General features: G+C 39.4%; 1 protein-coding gene and 1 long non-coding RNA gene across 4 annotated transcripts; one reads left to right on the forward strand and one right to left on the reverse strand.

Moving 5' to 3' along the window:
- Positions 1-2,486: 2,486 nt before the first annotated feature.
- LOC109616666 lies at positions 2,487-3,331 on the reverse strand. The gene is made up of 3 exons (XR_002197904.1): positions 3,251-3,331; positions 2,606-2,712; positions 2,487-2,518 (listed from the first exon to the last, which is right to left on the reverse strand). It is a non-coding gene; the product is annotated as an uncharacterized LOC109616666 (long non-coding RNA).
- A 3,589-nt stretch (positions 3,332-6,920) lies between these two features.
- Positions 6,921-15,395, forward strand: bsdc1 (BSD domain containing 1). 3 transcript variants are annotated; one of them, XM_010879265.4, is made up of 11 exons: positions 6,921-7,005; positions 7,649-7,703; positions 7,869-7,985; positions 8,063-8,230; positions 10,705-10,759; positions 11,723-11,838; positions 11,963-12,031; positions 12,771-12,855; positions 12,953-13,414; positions 13,561-13,664; positions 13,752-15,395. In XM_010879265.4, exons 1-11 carry the CDS (start codon positions 6,995-6,997, stop codon positions 13,779-13,781), a joined length of 1,272 nt encoding a protein of 423 aa, XP_010877567.1. In that variant the 5' UTR covers positions 6,921-6,994; the 3' UTR covers positions 13,782-15,395. The 3 variants fall into 3 exon arrangements, with proteins under 3 accessions (XP_010877567.1, XP_010877566.1, XP_010877568.1); XM_010879264.4 differs by lacking the exon at positions 6,921-7,005 and adding an exon at positions 7,159-7,193; XM_010879266.4 differs by lacking the exon at positions 6,921-7,005 and adding an exon at positions 7,295-7,317.
- Positions 15,396-16,433: the final 1,038 nt, after the last annotated feature.

Here is a 16,433-nt window from a genome sequence, read left to right on the forward strand (position 1 = left end):
AGCTCCAAAAACATGTTCAATTCAACATCTTTCTCAGCAGCAAAAAAAAAAACCTAAAAGATATTAGCAACATAACACAATTCAGATGCCTGTAAAACTTACAAACTCAAAGAAATCAAAGATTTAAAGAGTGCAGATTATAGTCTGCACTGGCCGAATTAGCACTCGTGTAGGCAGCGGCCATGATCTGCTTGATTGCAGCACTGCTCCATTGAGACAGACGGTTGAGTTAAATGGAGGTAATGGAATCAATAGAAGAGTGCGTGTTACCCTGGGATCAGCAGTAGACGGAATCGACAGAGTTAATCAAGGAACTGAAGGACCCAATTAGGGGGCTTGAGGGGCAGGACCGAGGAGACATATTGCAAAACATACGCACACACTGTGCCAGATCTGGTTACAGGGGATCTTCAATTAGGAGAGAATGCTCCAGAAGCTTGCAATCTGACCTTTTTTTTCTTTTCTTTTTTTACACTATCAGCTCAGTAAGGCCTGGCTCCCCCTTCACCCTGCATACTGATCAGGGGGAAATACAGCTGGGATAGGGTAAACACACACACACACACACACACACACAACTTCATCACTAGACTCTTTAAGGGTTAACTCACATACACAGATTTGATATCAAATCATGTGGCCAGGTGAATTGGATTATTTGATAATGTACTGCTTCAGTACCTACAACAAAAACTTATCAAATGTCCTGAATCTAGGAGACACTTCTATATACTAGCGGGCCAGACATCACCTAAAAGTTGCAAATGAACAGTAAAGGTACATGAATACAAACCCCTTGCAAATTCCCCACATTTTGTTCCCATTACATTTAATCTAAAATGTGGTTACAATGGATTTATTGCATTAGATTTTTAATACCAAAAAAAAAGTCTAAAACAGTTTCAGAAAATTTCCCAAATTTATTTTAAAAAGAGCAAATATTGAACACTTTTGGCAGCAGCAAAACTTTTTAAATCAGTCATCACTTTGCCATTCTGCTGTGTTTCGGGCATATAAATGTATTTCATTGTCATTGCGGACAAATTAAGGATATATGCAAGGATATGATAACAGATGTTTTTTTTTTTTGTTGTCCCTGCTTTGCTACTTTCACATTTACTTTCAACCTAAAAAAAAAAGTGTTCCTTACCGATGACAAGCATACCCATAACATGAAACTACCCCTCCAATATGCAGAAATATAGTAAGTATTGTAATGCAAAATGATCATCAATAACACATGCATTCCATATTACTGTTAGATCTTTGAGTATTTAAATACTTATTTGTAAAAAAACAACTATACTTTGGCAAATTGTATATTAAAATGCATTTTTTTCAAATACTTAACTGGAACACTTCCAATCCGCTATACCAATATCTTGGTATACCACTGAAAGATGGAGTTGGGGAAATGTCTGTCTCTTTCATGAGTCACCAATGTAATGTAAAGGCTGCATATTGTAAATATTCAAAGTATTTCCAAATTTTGAATATCTATTCGAAACTGTTGTCTTTGAAATACTTTCACAAATTTTTTAATCATCATATACATGCCATACTTTCCAAATAATATTCCAATATTCAACTGCTTGTTCTTACTTTTATATATGAAGTTGTGCTCAAACATTTGCATACCCTTGAAGAATTGTTAATATAGAGCTCCAAAGAAAATTAAGAGACCACTGCACCTTTTTCTTTCCTTTCCAAAAAAGTTGAAAAGGAAGGTTTTGAGTGAAGAACAGAAGCATTCAATTTGCAGTGGTCTCTTAATTTTAACCCTTAGGTTCCTCACTCAAAACCTTCCTTTTCAACATTTTTGGAAAGGAAAGAAAAAGGTGCAGTGGTCTCAATTTTTTCCGGAGCTGTATGTACCATTTCTAAAGAAAACTTGAGTGATCAGGCAAAACACATCTTATGGGATTCACATTCAACTGCAGGTCATAACAGAATGTCACAATCATAAAACAAAACATGGCAACAAAGAAAATAATTAACTAACCCCTGTTCTGCATACCCTTAGTTCTTAATACTGTGTATCAAGGCCGTAGCCATTGAGTCAACAATGGGGGGGACGAAATCTGCCAGGGGATCTACGGGTTCCCCCCCCCCCCCCCTTCTGAAAAAGGACTCTTAACCATCAATATTTGTACAATCTGATAACGGCGTGTTGATGCTCCTAAGACACTATAATGAATGTCGCTCCAGGACCATCATTGTAACTGACCTGTAGTTAGTTGGTTACCCCAGTCCAAAGACAGAACATTCCCCTGCCCCCCACCCTTTGACCTAACCCTAACCTCAGGGACACCTTTGCCTAAACCTAACCTCAGAGACACCTGTGCCTTAGCCAAACCTCAGTTGTGCCAACATGAATTATGATGTTGTAGGAACAATACCAACACAGCAATATCAGATGAGTCATCAATAATTGCTCCTTTTCTCACGCACCTCCATGTCACCTGCTCTCCCTGCCCTGTTGGCATCCTCATGCTGTCTCTCCCTCTCTCTCTTTACTCTGAAAGAACCAGAGTGAACATTAAATAAATATTATCAGTAAACAAGTGGTGTTTCTTGCCATTAAGGTCAGAAATGGATTACTTACCAATGGCAATGATTATTACATCAAGAAACATAGACATCTCTTGTACTTCTGTCATCTGACTGGTACTCATTTTCTCACTGCTCTCAACTTTTCTGAGGTTGCCCAATCTGTGAATGAAAGCTGACTTTAATCAAACTGCTTGCACTAATCAAACAAACATTAATAATGCTATGTATCATAAGCAAGTATAGCTATACAATGCTACACGATTATATAATAAATGAAAGCTACTACTGTCTACATAAATTACACATGCAGCGCAACATGAATGATTATACATTAACGTTAGTTTAATACAACCGTGAGCACCATTGTTGGTTGTTGGGTGAATGTGTGGCTAATTAACTTTCCAGGTAACCTAGCTATGATAGCTAACGTTAGTGATGGTTGATTGATTAGCACTTGCAAATCATCCCGTTTTCACCAAAAACATGTGTTACCACATACAATTACTGACAGTATCATTTATTTCCACAATTAGGCTACAGTTCCAGCACAAAATGACGTATTGACGTTAAAACTACCACAATCGACAGTGATATAGCCTACGTAACACATTACATTTTAGTTTTCAACTTTTGAATACAACTGAAAATAATGAAATAGAGAGACAGTACAGTGTTTGATATTAATGATTGTACCTACTCACGGCACTCGAGCAATGCTTCTGCTGGGGTACGGCAACCACCTGGACAAACCACATGCAGAACTGAAGTACAACATAATACTAATTGTAGAGTAACGGAAATTTGTTGAGTTGAGTTATAATTATGATTACATTTGCTAATTATTATTTTGGACCACGGCGGTGCGTGGTTCCCTGTCGTAGCATAGCACATTTTTATTTTATAAATATTTTATATATCAATATATTGGGGGGGACATTTTGATCATATTTTAATATGGGGTGGATGTGTCCCGCCCAATGTTTATTATAATTTTGGCCTTGCTGTGTATTGCCCCCTTTAGCATTAATGACAGAGTGCAGTCTTTTGTAATAGTTGTCTATGATGCCCCAAATTCTTGCAGGTGGTATAGCTGCCCATTCATCTTGGCAAAATGCCTCCAAGTCATGCAAAATCTTTGGTCATCTTGATCTCCCCAGAGTGGCTTGATGATACTGAGGTCAGGAAACTGTGATGGCCACGTCAGAACCACTTTTTTCTGCTGTAACCACTGGAGGGTCAACTTGGCCTTGTGTTTAGGGTAATTGTCATGCTGATAAGTCCAAGTGCATCCCATGCGCAGCTTTCGTGCAGAAGAATGAAAATTGTCTGCCAGTATTTTCTGATAACATGCAGCATTAATCTTGACATCAATTTTCACAAGATTCCCGTGCCTTTAGAGATAGCCCCAAAACATCAGTGAGCCACCAACATTCTTCACAGTGGGGATGGTATTCTGTTCACTATAGGCCTTGCTGACCCCTCTCCAAACATAATGCTAATGGTTGTGACCATGAAGCTCTGTTTTGGTCTTGTCACTCCAAATTACAGTGTGCCAGAAGCTGTGAGGTGTGTCAAGGTGTTTTTGGGCATATTGTAACCAGGCTTTTTTGTGGCATTGGCACAGTAAAGGCTTCTTTCCGGCAACTCGACCATGCAGTTCATTTTTGTTCAAGTATCGTCGTATTGTGCTCCTTGAACCTGTAGGTTTTTTTTTGGATCCTGAACAATTCTTCTGCCAGTTTTGGGTGAAATCTTTTTTGGTCTACCTGACCTTGGCTTGGTATCATGAAATCCACCAATTTTCCACTTATTAATAAGTGATTGAACAGTACTGACCGGCATTTGAAAAGCTTTGAATATCGTTTTATATCCTTTTCCATCTTTATAAATTACCTTGTTACGCAGGTCTTTTGACAGTTTTTTTTTGCTCCCCATGACTCAGTATCTAACCTGCTCAGTGCATCCACGTGTGAGCTAACAAACTCATTGACTATTTATACACAGACACTAATTGCAATTTAAAAAGCCACAGATGTGCGAAATGTACCTTTAATTGCCATTTTCACCTGTGTGTGTCACCTTGTGTGTCTGTATGTTTGGCCTCTGTAAGGCCAAACATTCAAGGGTATGTAAACTTTTGATCAGGGCCATTTGGGTGATTTCTTTTATCATTATGATTTAAAAAGGAGCCAAACAACCAAGTGATAATAAATGGCTTCATATGATCATTATCCTTAAATAAAATATAATCTTTTGCAAGATTAGTCATATTTTCAAAATCAATGCCAACATTTCATAATTTCTGCCAGAGTATGCAAACTTATGAGCACACCTGTATTTACTTAGATCCCTGGAACACCCCACACAAATGCTGCTTATTCTTTCTAAAATGCAGTAGGTTATTTAAATAATTGTTTTCAAATGTCTAGAGAAGCCAGGCTGTATAAAAAAATCCAATAGCTATGGCAACTAGTAAATAACAGACAGTGCGATCTTAGATTTTGACAATGACATTACTGCATTTGCAACATCATTGTAATTGTGGTCAGTGGCTTTTAGCTGAAGTTTCTGTCCTTGCCATAATAGATGGGAATGCATTGCTTCTACTTTATTCATGAAGTGAATGGATTTAAACCTTATAAACCCACTGGACCTGGATGATGGCTTTCCAACAAGTAAGTCTAGCTAGCAGGCTATTTTATAGAGACATCGTAAATTTCATATTGTTATCAATCTTCTACAGATGAGGTAGAACAGGGTCTGAAATGTATCAAATGTAGTTTAATGTAATATTCTAAATGGCACTTTTGAGGCTGAGAAATACAGTAAAAGTCTTAAGTACCTTCAGAAAGTATTCAGAACCCTTTACTTTATCCATACTTGTTGTGTTATTGACTTAATTTATAATTGATTACACATTTTAGACAAATGTGCCAATGTATATAATACAACAAATTATGGAGAAATTGAATGAGTCCTGGTATATTTAATAGCAAACCAACTCTGCCATCCTCCTCTTGTTGACTGTTGTACATTGCACGGCAATGCTGCCATTAGCTAATGTAAGAAACGTTTGTCAAAAATAGTTATTTGCACTGCTTGCGAATATTAGCTGTAAAGGTGGGAGGGAAAGGTGGGGTTAGGTGGCACATGTTGGTTTTGGGAATCACTTGCATAGAAGAGCAAGCTCAAAGTGCAAAATCTGGTGATGTAATTTAATGCAGCTTTGTAAATTTTTTGCTGATTGGGGGAATTGATAGATTTAGTACACTAAAATATGTAATTGTGAGAATGAGACTAACTAGGAAATTTGGAGTGAAATGCTCCTTTATCATACACTTGTTTAACCTGCCACTAACACAAAACATATACAGATTTTGTGAATAACAAACAATTTAACATTTTTGGTTAGATGTGTAATGTTTTGTTTATATCTCTATAATCTATAAGTGAAACAACTGTGATATCTCAATTATCAATTAAAATTCCAGCTTTGAAAGTGAATGTTGTTTTCATCTACTGACACTTTTCAGGGATCTGTTTTTGCTTAACGGTGCATTTTCTTTTTTACAACCAGTGGCCAAATATCGTTAAATACATCTCTAAACCCAATTTCTGCCTCTGCCCTTCCCTATAATATTAAAACATTAATCGAGGTGAAAAGTTGGGGTTTGGGGGAATTGTTTATAAATGATCATTTTGAGTGTAGATGAAAGTGCTTAGACCTAAAGGCATGACTAACATTAATGTATGCCATGGGAACAAGGGAAGAGAATGGAGGATAATCCTGACAACAGTGATATTCAGGTAGTAAAGTCAGTTTTATTATGTTTTTGCCAAATAGACTTTTTGAAAGTGATTGGAATTTGACATTCTTCATTCGATTGCTTTCCTTCAATAGCTATACAATGTATTAACCTTTCAGATTAATGTTTTTATGTCTTGGTCTTGATGTTTGTAATACATAGAACCTATAACAACATGCAGTTGGTATATAAAGATGTATAAGCAATCGAGAATACATTTTATGTTAATATACACAGTAGGCTATTTGAGAAACATGTTGTAGCTATTGTAACTCCTGTTCTCACAGATGATACAATGCAAATTATAACCACTTAGCTTCTGATATGACAAAGGCTAATTTTGCCTTTTCCAACTAGAAAACCTTCCATGTTAATGTAACAAAAATGATGTACTTGATCCTCATCAGTAGAAAACAGATCTAATTAAACACTTCAACCAATCCACATTTTTTGCAGTTACCTCACATAGCAAAATCATAATATGTGAAATCGGAATGTGTTTGAATCGTATTTGAAACATCCACACGAAAATCACTCCTACAAGGACAACCCGGGACAACCCTAAGGGGAGGGTGCTTCCTCGTTTAGCGGGGTCAGAGTTCAGTACATGTTGGTGATGATGTCATGTTCTGAAGATGGCTGAAGGGTGAGTGAGAAGTCGCAAAATAGTTTTTGTTTTATAAATTAAGTAGCTTATCGTATTTCACTCATTTCGTGTTTTATGTAAGATATCGTTTTTTTTTACACATTTAGCTGTTGCTACATTCTCCTGTTTTAAGACGATGCACCCCGTTTCCCTTATTTTCTCGAATCTATGCGAGGCGGTCCATTGGGGTTTGTTTACAAAAACATTGCACTACTGTAGCTAGCTGGTTAGCTTGATTGCTACCATGTAGCACTGGTAGCACACTGGTTTCTGAATAATCGCTGAGACATACGTTTAAATATTAACACAAATGTAATGTACCCTCTTTTCTTTTTCCGTTTACAGTGGTTAGTCAAATGTTTGTTTTGAATGTTCAGTTCTAGCTAGCTAATGTTATTAGCTTGCTTGCTAGGTGGGCCAATTGCTGTTACGTTACATTAATGTTACACATTTTACTGCAGATTCACTCATATTGTTAATCAAGTCAAATAAACAGTCTACAATGCATACAGCCGAGTTTATACGCACTGTCACGCTCGGTAAATAAAGAAGTTATGTAGTTAGCTCAAATGCTAACTATGCATTACATCATCACCTTGTTGAACCCGTTTTAAAGTCTTTAAGCATGTCTCTTTGACTGTAGGGAAGGCTGGTGGGGTGGCTGGCTTCAACAAAGTTTCCAGGCCGTCAAAGAAAAAGTAGGCATCCATGCTAGACTTAACGTAACTTGTTTATTTCTTCTCAACTCTTACAAAATAAGCTAAAAACCTGTTAAATGTGCAGAAAAAGCTGTTTACAATGTTTTCAACAATAGCCTTTTGACGTCCAATGTCCACTGAGATTGCCATGTATTCTTTTCACAGTCATCCGAAGCTTATGAGTTTATAAAGCGCGACCTGACAGAGTTTTCCAATGTGGTGCAACATGACACTGCTTGCTCCATTGTCGCCACAGCAAGTGCTGTTAGAAGCAAACTAGCGGTACGTAATTTGGTTTCTTTCCAGACGGTCACAGTGAACAATATGGGAAAAGTTCATATGCATTCCTGCTGTTTCAGGTGGAGGGATCCTCTGACACCACAGAGAAGGTGAAGAAGAGCCTGTCTAGTTTCTTAGGAGTGATAACAGACACCCTTGCCCCCCCTCCAGACATGACCATCGACTGTGATGTCATTACGCTAGTTGCAACCCCGGCAGGTACCACGGAGGTGTATGACAGCACCAAGGTGAGCCCGGTTATTTAGTTAAGACTGAATCTTCGAACAATTGCTGTTGTAAGAGCCTGTATTTGTGCCACACCTGACGTGTTCCAACAGCATGTTTTTGTTTTTACCTACAGTACACTCCTCTTCAAAGTGACAGTGCACTATGCTATAATACAACCAACAAAACAACACTGTTCTCTTTAATCACGCTGCCCTGGACTTTAACAAAGGAGTCTGGTCTCCTGCCGGTTAACTAAATCAGTTTTTGTTTTTTTTGTGTTTATGTTTACGTAAGAATTTAGAGAGAAAAAACTGTGCAAAACCTTTTATTTGTCCACTAGGGATATACTTACATTGTAGACTTACTGCATTATGTTTAAGAGAACACCATTTTAAAAGATATACCAAACAATCAAATGTATTTTATGAAACCCTTTTTACATCAGTAGTTGTCAACAAGTGCTTTTACAGACACCCAGCCTGAAACCCCAAAGAGCAAGCAACAACTGTGTTAATGCACATTGCCTGGGAAAGAACTCCCTAGTATTTGTAAAGTAGATTGGATGACATGAGAAATAGATGGATAGCCGCGGATCCAGAATAATCGAATGGAAAATTGTACACCTATCAAAAAAACTCTTCTGTCTGTGCTTGTGTGGTCACTTTAAGGTGTTGTGGCAGGGACTCGCTGCTGGAGCTCTGTGTTCCAACTGGACTGACAAAAGAGACCTGATGTACTGTCATGTGTTTCGTGTGCACAGAAGTTAAAACAAACCCTGAGTGGTTATTCACAGAAGGTTATTGAGCTCCAGAGCTGAGGAGATTGTTTATCCAAAAAAAATTGCTCTAGGCCTAATGAGATACAGTATCTCACAAAAGTGACTACACCCCTCACATTTTTGTAAATATTTGAGTATATCTTTTCATGTGACAACACTGAAGTATTGACACTTTTCTACAACGTAAAGTAGTGAATGTACAGCTTGTAAATTTGCTGTCCCCTCAAAATAACACCACTCACAGCCAATAATGTCTAAACCACTGGCAACAAAAGTGAGTACACCCCTAAGTGAAAATGTCCAAATTGGGGCCAAAGTGTCAATATTTTGTGTGGCCACCATCATTTTCCAGCACTGCCTTAACCCTCTTGGGCATGGAGTTCACCAGAGCTTCACAGGTTGCCACTGGAGTCCTCTTCCACTCCTCCATGATGACATCACAGAGCTGGTGGATGTTAGAGACCTTGCAATCCTTTTCAGGATGTCCCACAGATGCTCAATAGGGTTTTGGTCTGAAGACATGCTTGACCAGTCCATCACCTTTACCCTCAGCTTCTTTAGCAAGGCAGTGGTCGTCTTGGAGGTGTGTTTGGGGTCGTTATCATGTTGGAATACTGCCCTGAAGCACAGTCTCCGAAGGGAGGGGATCAACCTCTGCCGCAATGCTGGCAGCACTCATACGTTTATTTCCCAAAGACAACCTCTGGATATGACGCTGAGCACGTGCACTCAACTTCTTTGGTCGATCATGGCGAGGCTTGTTCTGAGTGGAACCTGTCCTGTTAAACCACTGTATGGTCTTCGCCACTGTGCCGCAGCTCAGCTTCAGGGTCTTGGCAATCTTCTTATAGCCTATGCCATCTTTATGTAGAGCAACAATTCTTTTTTTTAGATCTTCAGAGAGTTCTTTGCCATGAGGTGCCATGTTGAACTTCCTGTGACCAGTATGAGGGAGTGTGAGAGTGATAACACCACATCTGCTCCCCATTCACACCTGAGACCTTGTAACACTAACGAGTCACATGACACCGGGGAGGGAAAATGGCTAATTGGCCCCAATTTGGACATTTTCACTTTGGGGTGTACTCACATCGAGAGGAGTCAGCTGAGGTGGCTTGGGCATCTTTTTCGGATGCCTCCGGAACGCCTTCCTGGGAAGGTGTTCCGGTCCCGTCCCACCGGGAGGAGACCCCGGGGAAGACCTAGGACACGCTGGAGGGACAATGTCTCCCGGCTGGCCTGGGAACACCTCGGTGTCCCCCCGGAAGAGCTGGAGGAAGTGTCTGGGGAGAGGGAAGTCTGGGCATCCCTGCTTAGACTGCTGCCCCCGCGACCCGGCCCCGGATAAGCGGAAGATGATGGTATGGTATGGTATGGGTGTACTCACTTTTGTTGCCAGCGGTTTAGACATGAATGGCTGTTTGTTGAGTTATTTTGAGGGAACAGCAAATGTACACTTATACACGCTGTACACTCACTACTTTACATTGTAGTAAAGTGTCATTTCTTCAGTGTTGTCACATGAAAAGGTGCACTCAAATATTTACAAAAATGTGAGGTGTGTGTATATATATATTTTTTTCTTTATTTATTAATATATATATATATATATATTAATAAATAAAGAAAAAAAATATATATATATTAATTATAAAAATTCAAAACAAACAAACCAAAATGTTTCACATGAAAGTCACGGTGTGCTGTTTTCCTCAGGCTCGCCTCTACAGTCTCCAGGCTGACCCGGCAACATACTGTAATGAGCCTGACGGTGAGGTCACTCACATCTCTCTCTCTCTCTCTCTTCATTAAAACAAGGTCGTCATCGACCAATCACGTTTGTTTTAGAACACCTTTTTAATTTGATCAATTGTCACAAATTGCTCACAATGATAACAGCTTCAAGAAATTGGTGCACAGTGTTTAGGAAAAGCTCCGTAGTAGGGTCATGTGACATGTTAGATCACCAGACAGGCTTCTCTGCCCTGACACGCACTGTACATACCATCTGTTAGACAGGAAGAATTAGAACCGTTTACTCCTGATGCAATTAAATCAAGGTTACATAACTGCCATGAAATAAATATATAGATAAATATAGAGATATAGATAGATATCTAATCTGTATATAGATATAGAGATATCTCTTAAAACAAAACCACCATGTACGATTATGTATTAGCTCAGGATTGAAAATATAATTTTTTCAGTTTATCTTCATTTTCTGAATTCAAATTGCAAATATAGACATTTTCAAAAATATTGTTTCTGCAATTTTGAAAATCCAAAAACGTTGGCAGGCCAGACATTTAAAATATTAATTAGAAGATGTGAATATTAATTTCTTATAGAGGTGCCAGTGCCATGGGGTCCAGAGGGCTGCAGGAGTTGAAAGCACCGCATTGCAGCTCTGTGTTGTCTATTACAGCCGGGGTTTTTATCAGCACGTTGATCAGGGGGTCGCTGGATTAGGCCCAGCGCTGCAGGAGGTTGGGGGAGGCATTGTTGATAGGAAATTCAATGATTCATCATGCTAAAGCTACTCTGTCCTGTGGATTGGGTGTCTGCAAGCTTAACAGGTTGTCAACTAAATGAGCGTGCCCTTATAACAGCATTTTCTGCTGATTTCTTGGAACTAGCATCTTCCCTCTATACTCTACTGCTACTGTCGTGGCAATGTGCTCCCATTATAATGATTGCAATTCATTGTAGTTCTTTGTTTGTGTTCTGCCAGGTCCCCCAGAGCAGTTTGATGCTTGGCTCTCCAGATTCAGTCTGGAGGAGAGAAAAGGAGAGATCTCTGACCTCCTGGTCAGCACGCCCTCTATCAGGGCCCTTTACACTAAAATGGTACTGTTTCTAGCCCTTCTGTTTAGACCTTTAATCCTAGAAACACTAGAGATTAAGTTCATTTTCCAAATAAATGGTACTTCAACATTCAGCATTGTGTGACATTCTGTATTTTCATCTTTAGGTGCCAGCAGCTGTAGCGCATTCTGAATTCTGGCAACGGTATTTCTACAAAGTCTTTCAGTTGGACCAGGTAATAAACTGGCTGTGTCTCAATCTTGAATTGCCTACAACTTACTTAAAGTGCGCACTGTACCAATTGTACTGCATTCTACAGGTCAACCGATTGATCGACCTGACCGATTTATTTAGGGCCAGTTTGAAGTGTTCAAAACACTCTGTAATCTTTGTTGTTGTTGTTGTTGGCCTTGCACCTTTGGTGGCTTAAAGGATTTACATTAATTATAATAAACCTGGAATAAACAAGCAGTCTGTACTAGATGTTTTATATGCGTATGTTAAAATGTAAACTGTGCCCGCTAATGGTTTTTGCACTATAATCCCCTGGTAGATGGTAAGGTGTGTCCCCTGCTGGCCAGTTGTAGATTGGTGCGTAGTGGGGCTCTTGTGTTGGAGTTTTCTAAGTTGTTGGTACATTAGTCTCCGGGAAAACAGTGAGAATGGGAACGTTTTCCTGTCTTGAAGGCTAAATCTCCCACTGATTTTGTGTCGGACACTTAATGTGTCAATGTCCCCTGCTCATAGCCTATGTCCTCCATTTCTGATCTGTGTTTATAATAATATTCTATGTGCTGCATGCTGACATAATGGAGATATCTGGGAATATTTTTGATACAACTATTTCACAGGTAAGCTGTGTTTGTTAGAGAATTTTCTAATAAAAAAATCCCCGAATCCACCTCCATGAATTCATTAAGAGACAATTAAAAGCTTGTATTATTCTGTTAACAACTTTTTTGACTGACCACCAGGAGGAGGCAAGGAGAGTGGCTCTGAAGCAGAGAGCAGAGCAGACCACTCACACAGAGGCCCTGGGCTGGGAAGAGGAGGATGAAGGTGTGCTGAAATCTCTTAATTCTTTGACCTGTAGTCATTCAGACTCGTACAAGTGACTCTTGTGACTCGCTGTTCTCTCTCCCTTATCGTAACCCAGATGACGTCCTTGGATCTGCGTCTTCATCTCATTTGGACTTCACGCCGCCATCGGATGACCCCGCGACCAAGCTTGCCCCACTCCCGCCAGTCACCATGGCAACAACCCCGCTCAGCCCTGTCCAATCTCCAAGCGGGGAGCGCTCGTCCACCCTCTCCCTGAGCAGTGACAGTGGAAGCATGCCCACCCAGGTAGAGGTGACACCGGCTAAACCGCAGCCTGTCGTCGGAAAGCTGGCCCAGAAACTAAACGAGGCCAGCCTGGAGGACAGGGAGCCGGAGGGGCGACCTGAGGTCCAGGTAGAAGCTCCGGCCAAGCCTGACCCCACCGAGGCAACAGCTGACAGAGTTCAGGTCCCAGCACCCCCCACCAGAGCGGAGACAGAGGGGCCCCAGGACCTGAGGGTATTTGAGCTCAACTCGGACAGCGGGAAGTCTACACCTTCAAACAATGGCAAGAAAGGTAAAAATGTTCAGTTATATATTGTGGAATCTGTTCAGTTATATATTGTGTTAGTAGGGTTTGGTTGAATTGGGTGTAAGATGTTCCAAGTGCAAAAGTAAAGTGCTTTACGGTCCTATCTGACTGTATTCCTCCAATCCCTGCAGGGTCCAGCACAGATGTCAGTGAGGACTGGGAGAAGGACTTTGACCTGGACATGACTGAAGAGGAGGTCCAAATGGCTCTGTCAAGAGTGGACGCTACAGGAGAGGTGTGCTATGACGACTTTGTCGCAACTGTATCAGAAATACCATTGCCTTAGAAACTTCCACTGAATTCAATATTTGTTATTTTTCAGCTGGAAGAAGACTGGGAGAACTGGGACTGACACTTGCTATGCCGACGCAGTCGTGTTTCTGTCCCGCCATTAAAGGCAGTTCTCAGCAGACAAACCATGCTTAATGTGTTTTAACTCTTTGTCCACGCCGTCACCCATATCATGTTGTTCGTAGGAGAATGTCTGATGGCCTTGGACCTTGTTGCTGAGGGCGCTAGCCGAGCAATGGGAATCCATGGCAATATGATCAGCTAAGTCACCATCAACAGTCATTTTGTAGGTACCGGTCTCAATGCTGTCTTGTTGGTCATTTCTTGGAACAACTCCTATGAGAATATGAAACTAGTTCAGTTTCATATAACTAATGCTAAGTGACATGTGTAAGCTAATTGGAATGATAAAAGGTTGGCCTCGTAAGGGGATCTAGTGATATTTCTATCTTCTGAAATGCCATTTAGTACATTGTTAATGTTACCAGTGTACTTCCTAAAAATTATGACCGGGGTAATCATTACTTTACTTTTGGCTGCTGACTAGCCATGGACTTATGCGCTGCTTATCACCTTTCATATGATGGAATTCTTCTTGAATGGTGAATATTGTTTTCCCCTTCAAGTGATTTACTAGCTTGTCTATATTATGCAAGTGGATATTCAAAATGGATCGTACCTTACCATAGAGAACGTTTTGGATTTGCTCACAAGTTTAGATCCATTGCCTTTGACAGATACACAATCGTGTGGAAAAGATATCCAAATGTTTGGTCACACAAGACCATAATCTAACTATAAACACAACCAATACGTGGTGTACATTTTACTATTTATGTTTTTCTTTTTCTTTTTGTCCCAGCCCTGCTAATTACATGTGAACGTTGACCTCCACAGGCCACTTTACCTCTTTATTTTCTGGTACATGAATGTTAAAATCAATGATTCTGTCGGCTCACGTTGTCTATAATTATTCTCTCTGGGAAGGGAAGGTAATTATAATGCAATAAAAAAAAAAAAAAGCTGCAAAATGTTTCAGGTGTCGTGGTGCCAGAGTATACAGCTTGGATTTCTGAGAGGGGTATGGTATGTTTCAATGTTATTTTACGTCCCAGACGGCCACAGCCTGCTTTGCTTAGCAATGCTTAGTGGAGTTAAGTGTGCTGGCGAGAATCAAGAGGGCTTTGTCTGCTTGGTGTATGTACTGAAACAATATAGACTAGCTTCATTCTGCAGTGTTGCTTCATACCGTTCTGAATTTTACTGTCATAATTGTTGTCTTCTTCAGTGTAAATAGTGACCAAGAATCAATGAATATAGTCTACAGATCTCTACAATGACTGATTTTCATTTGAATATAATTAGCCTTACTCTGTATTGTTTTGCATGTTAGCACAATCACATATGCGTATTGCTTTTCAGCAGGTGTATTGTTTTGAGTTGTATGTTTCTGGTAAAAGGCCTCCCACCATTCTAGCTTATTGAAAGAGTTCTCTGTTTATAATGACTTATATGTTGCATGTCTCAAGTTCTCACTTTTCATGTATTTTACTTTAATAGCTATATATATTTGCACTTTAAACATCAATGTTTAAAGCTGTTAATTTTTTAGGCAATTATATTTTCTTCTATTTTTCAAATGAGCATTGTCATTAAAAACTATCATGCAAATTAATAGTCAGTGTCTGTTGAATTTACAAACGAGATAATGCGTTTAATGGGCACCTAAAAAGAAGAGGATATTGTTTTAAACTTTCAGGAACTTTCAATAGATGCCCTGCTTTTCCAGAAATCCTAGGAAAGATCCAGATTTCCAATTCCCACTTGATTTATTCCCTGCTTATGCCTTGAAAACCAGGCATAAACCAGCTCCCCATTTCATCAGATGGGCCAGGTCTGCATGTGGAGTTAGGAGTAAGATTCTGTTTTCATATGTGGAAGAGATTGCTTTCAATAAAAATGCTCTGCCTTAATAAAAAATACTTTTGAAAATTGAAAATATTATGGACAAACTACTTTACAATTAGTTTGAGATTTTAGGGTCTTCCCACCCAACTTCCCCCAATGATGTGATAGGCCATTTTAGATTATGATTGTTTTTTATTGCTATTATGTTAATCAGCACCTTGTGTGTGAAGAAAGTACATGACACATTTATTATTATTATTATTCCAAAATATGAACTAACTTGTGACAGTTTAAAACTTGCAATGCAACAACTTACCAAAAATGTCTAAATCTATTAGGTTTAGGCCAGAAGTTATCCATCAACATGTCAGAAAAATACATCTTCCAAGAAATACTTGTGCTTGGGGAAAATGACTGATTATGGATGAACGACCTAGTCTATAGTATATTTAGCCAGCTATAAATTTTGATTCCGGTGTAAAAGACACCACTTCAAAGAAGCTGTAAATCCGAGTCCTGTATGAAAAACAACATTTCGAAATCCATGATCCTAAAGTTTTCCAGCCTTCTAGGCTCGAAGTCAAAGCAAGTAAGTCAGCAATTAATTTTAACATTCAGCTCAAAACGTTAGCAATTTACATAACATGAATTTGGCATAGGGGAAGATCAAGTTACATGGGGAATTAAAAAAGAATTGACTGGAAAAACTCAACTGGAGTCCACCTGTGGTAATTCAATTGATTGGACATGATTAGGGAGGGTACACAAAAGGTCCTACAGTTGGTAGTGCATGTCGGCAAAAAAA

Source organism: Esox lucius, chromosome 15 (genome assembly GCF_011004845.1).
Source record: "Esox lucius isolate fEsoLuc1 chromosome 15, fEsoLuc1.pri, whole genome shotgun sequence".
Taxonomy (NCBI): domain Eukaryota; kingdom Metazoa; phylum Chordata; class Actinopteri; order Esociformes; family Esocidae; genus Esox; species Esox lucius.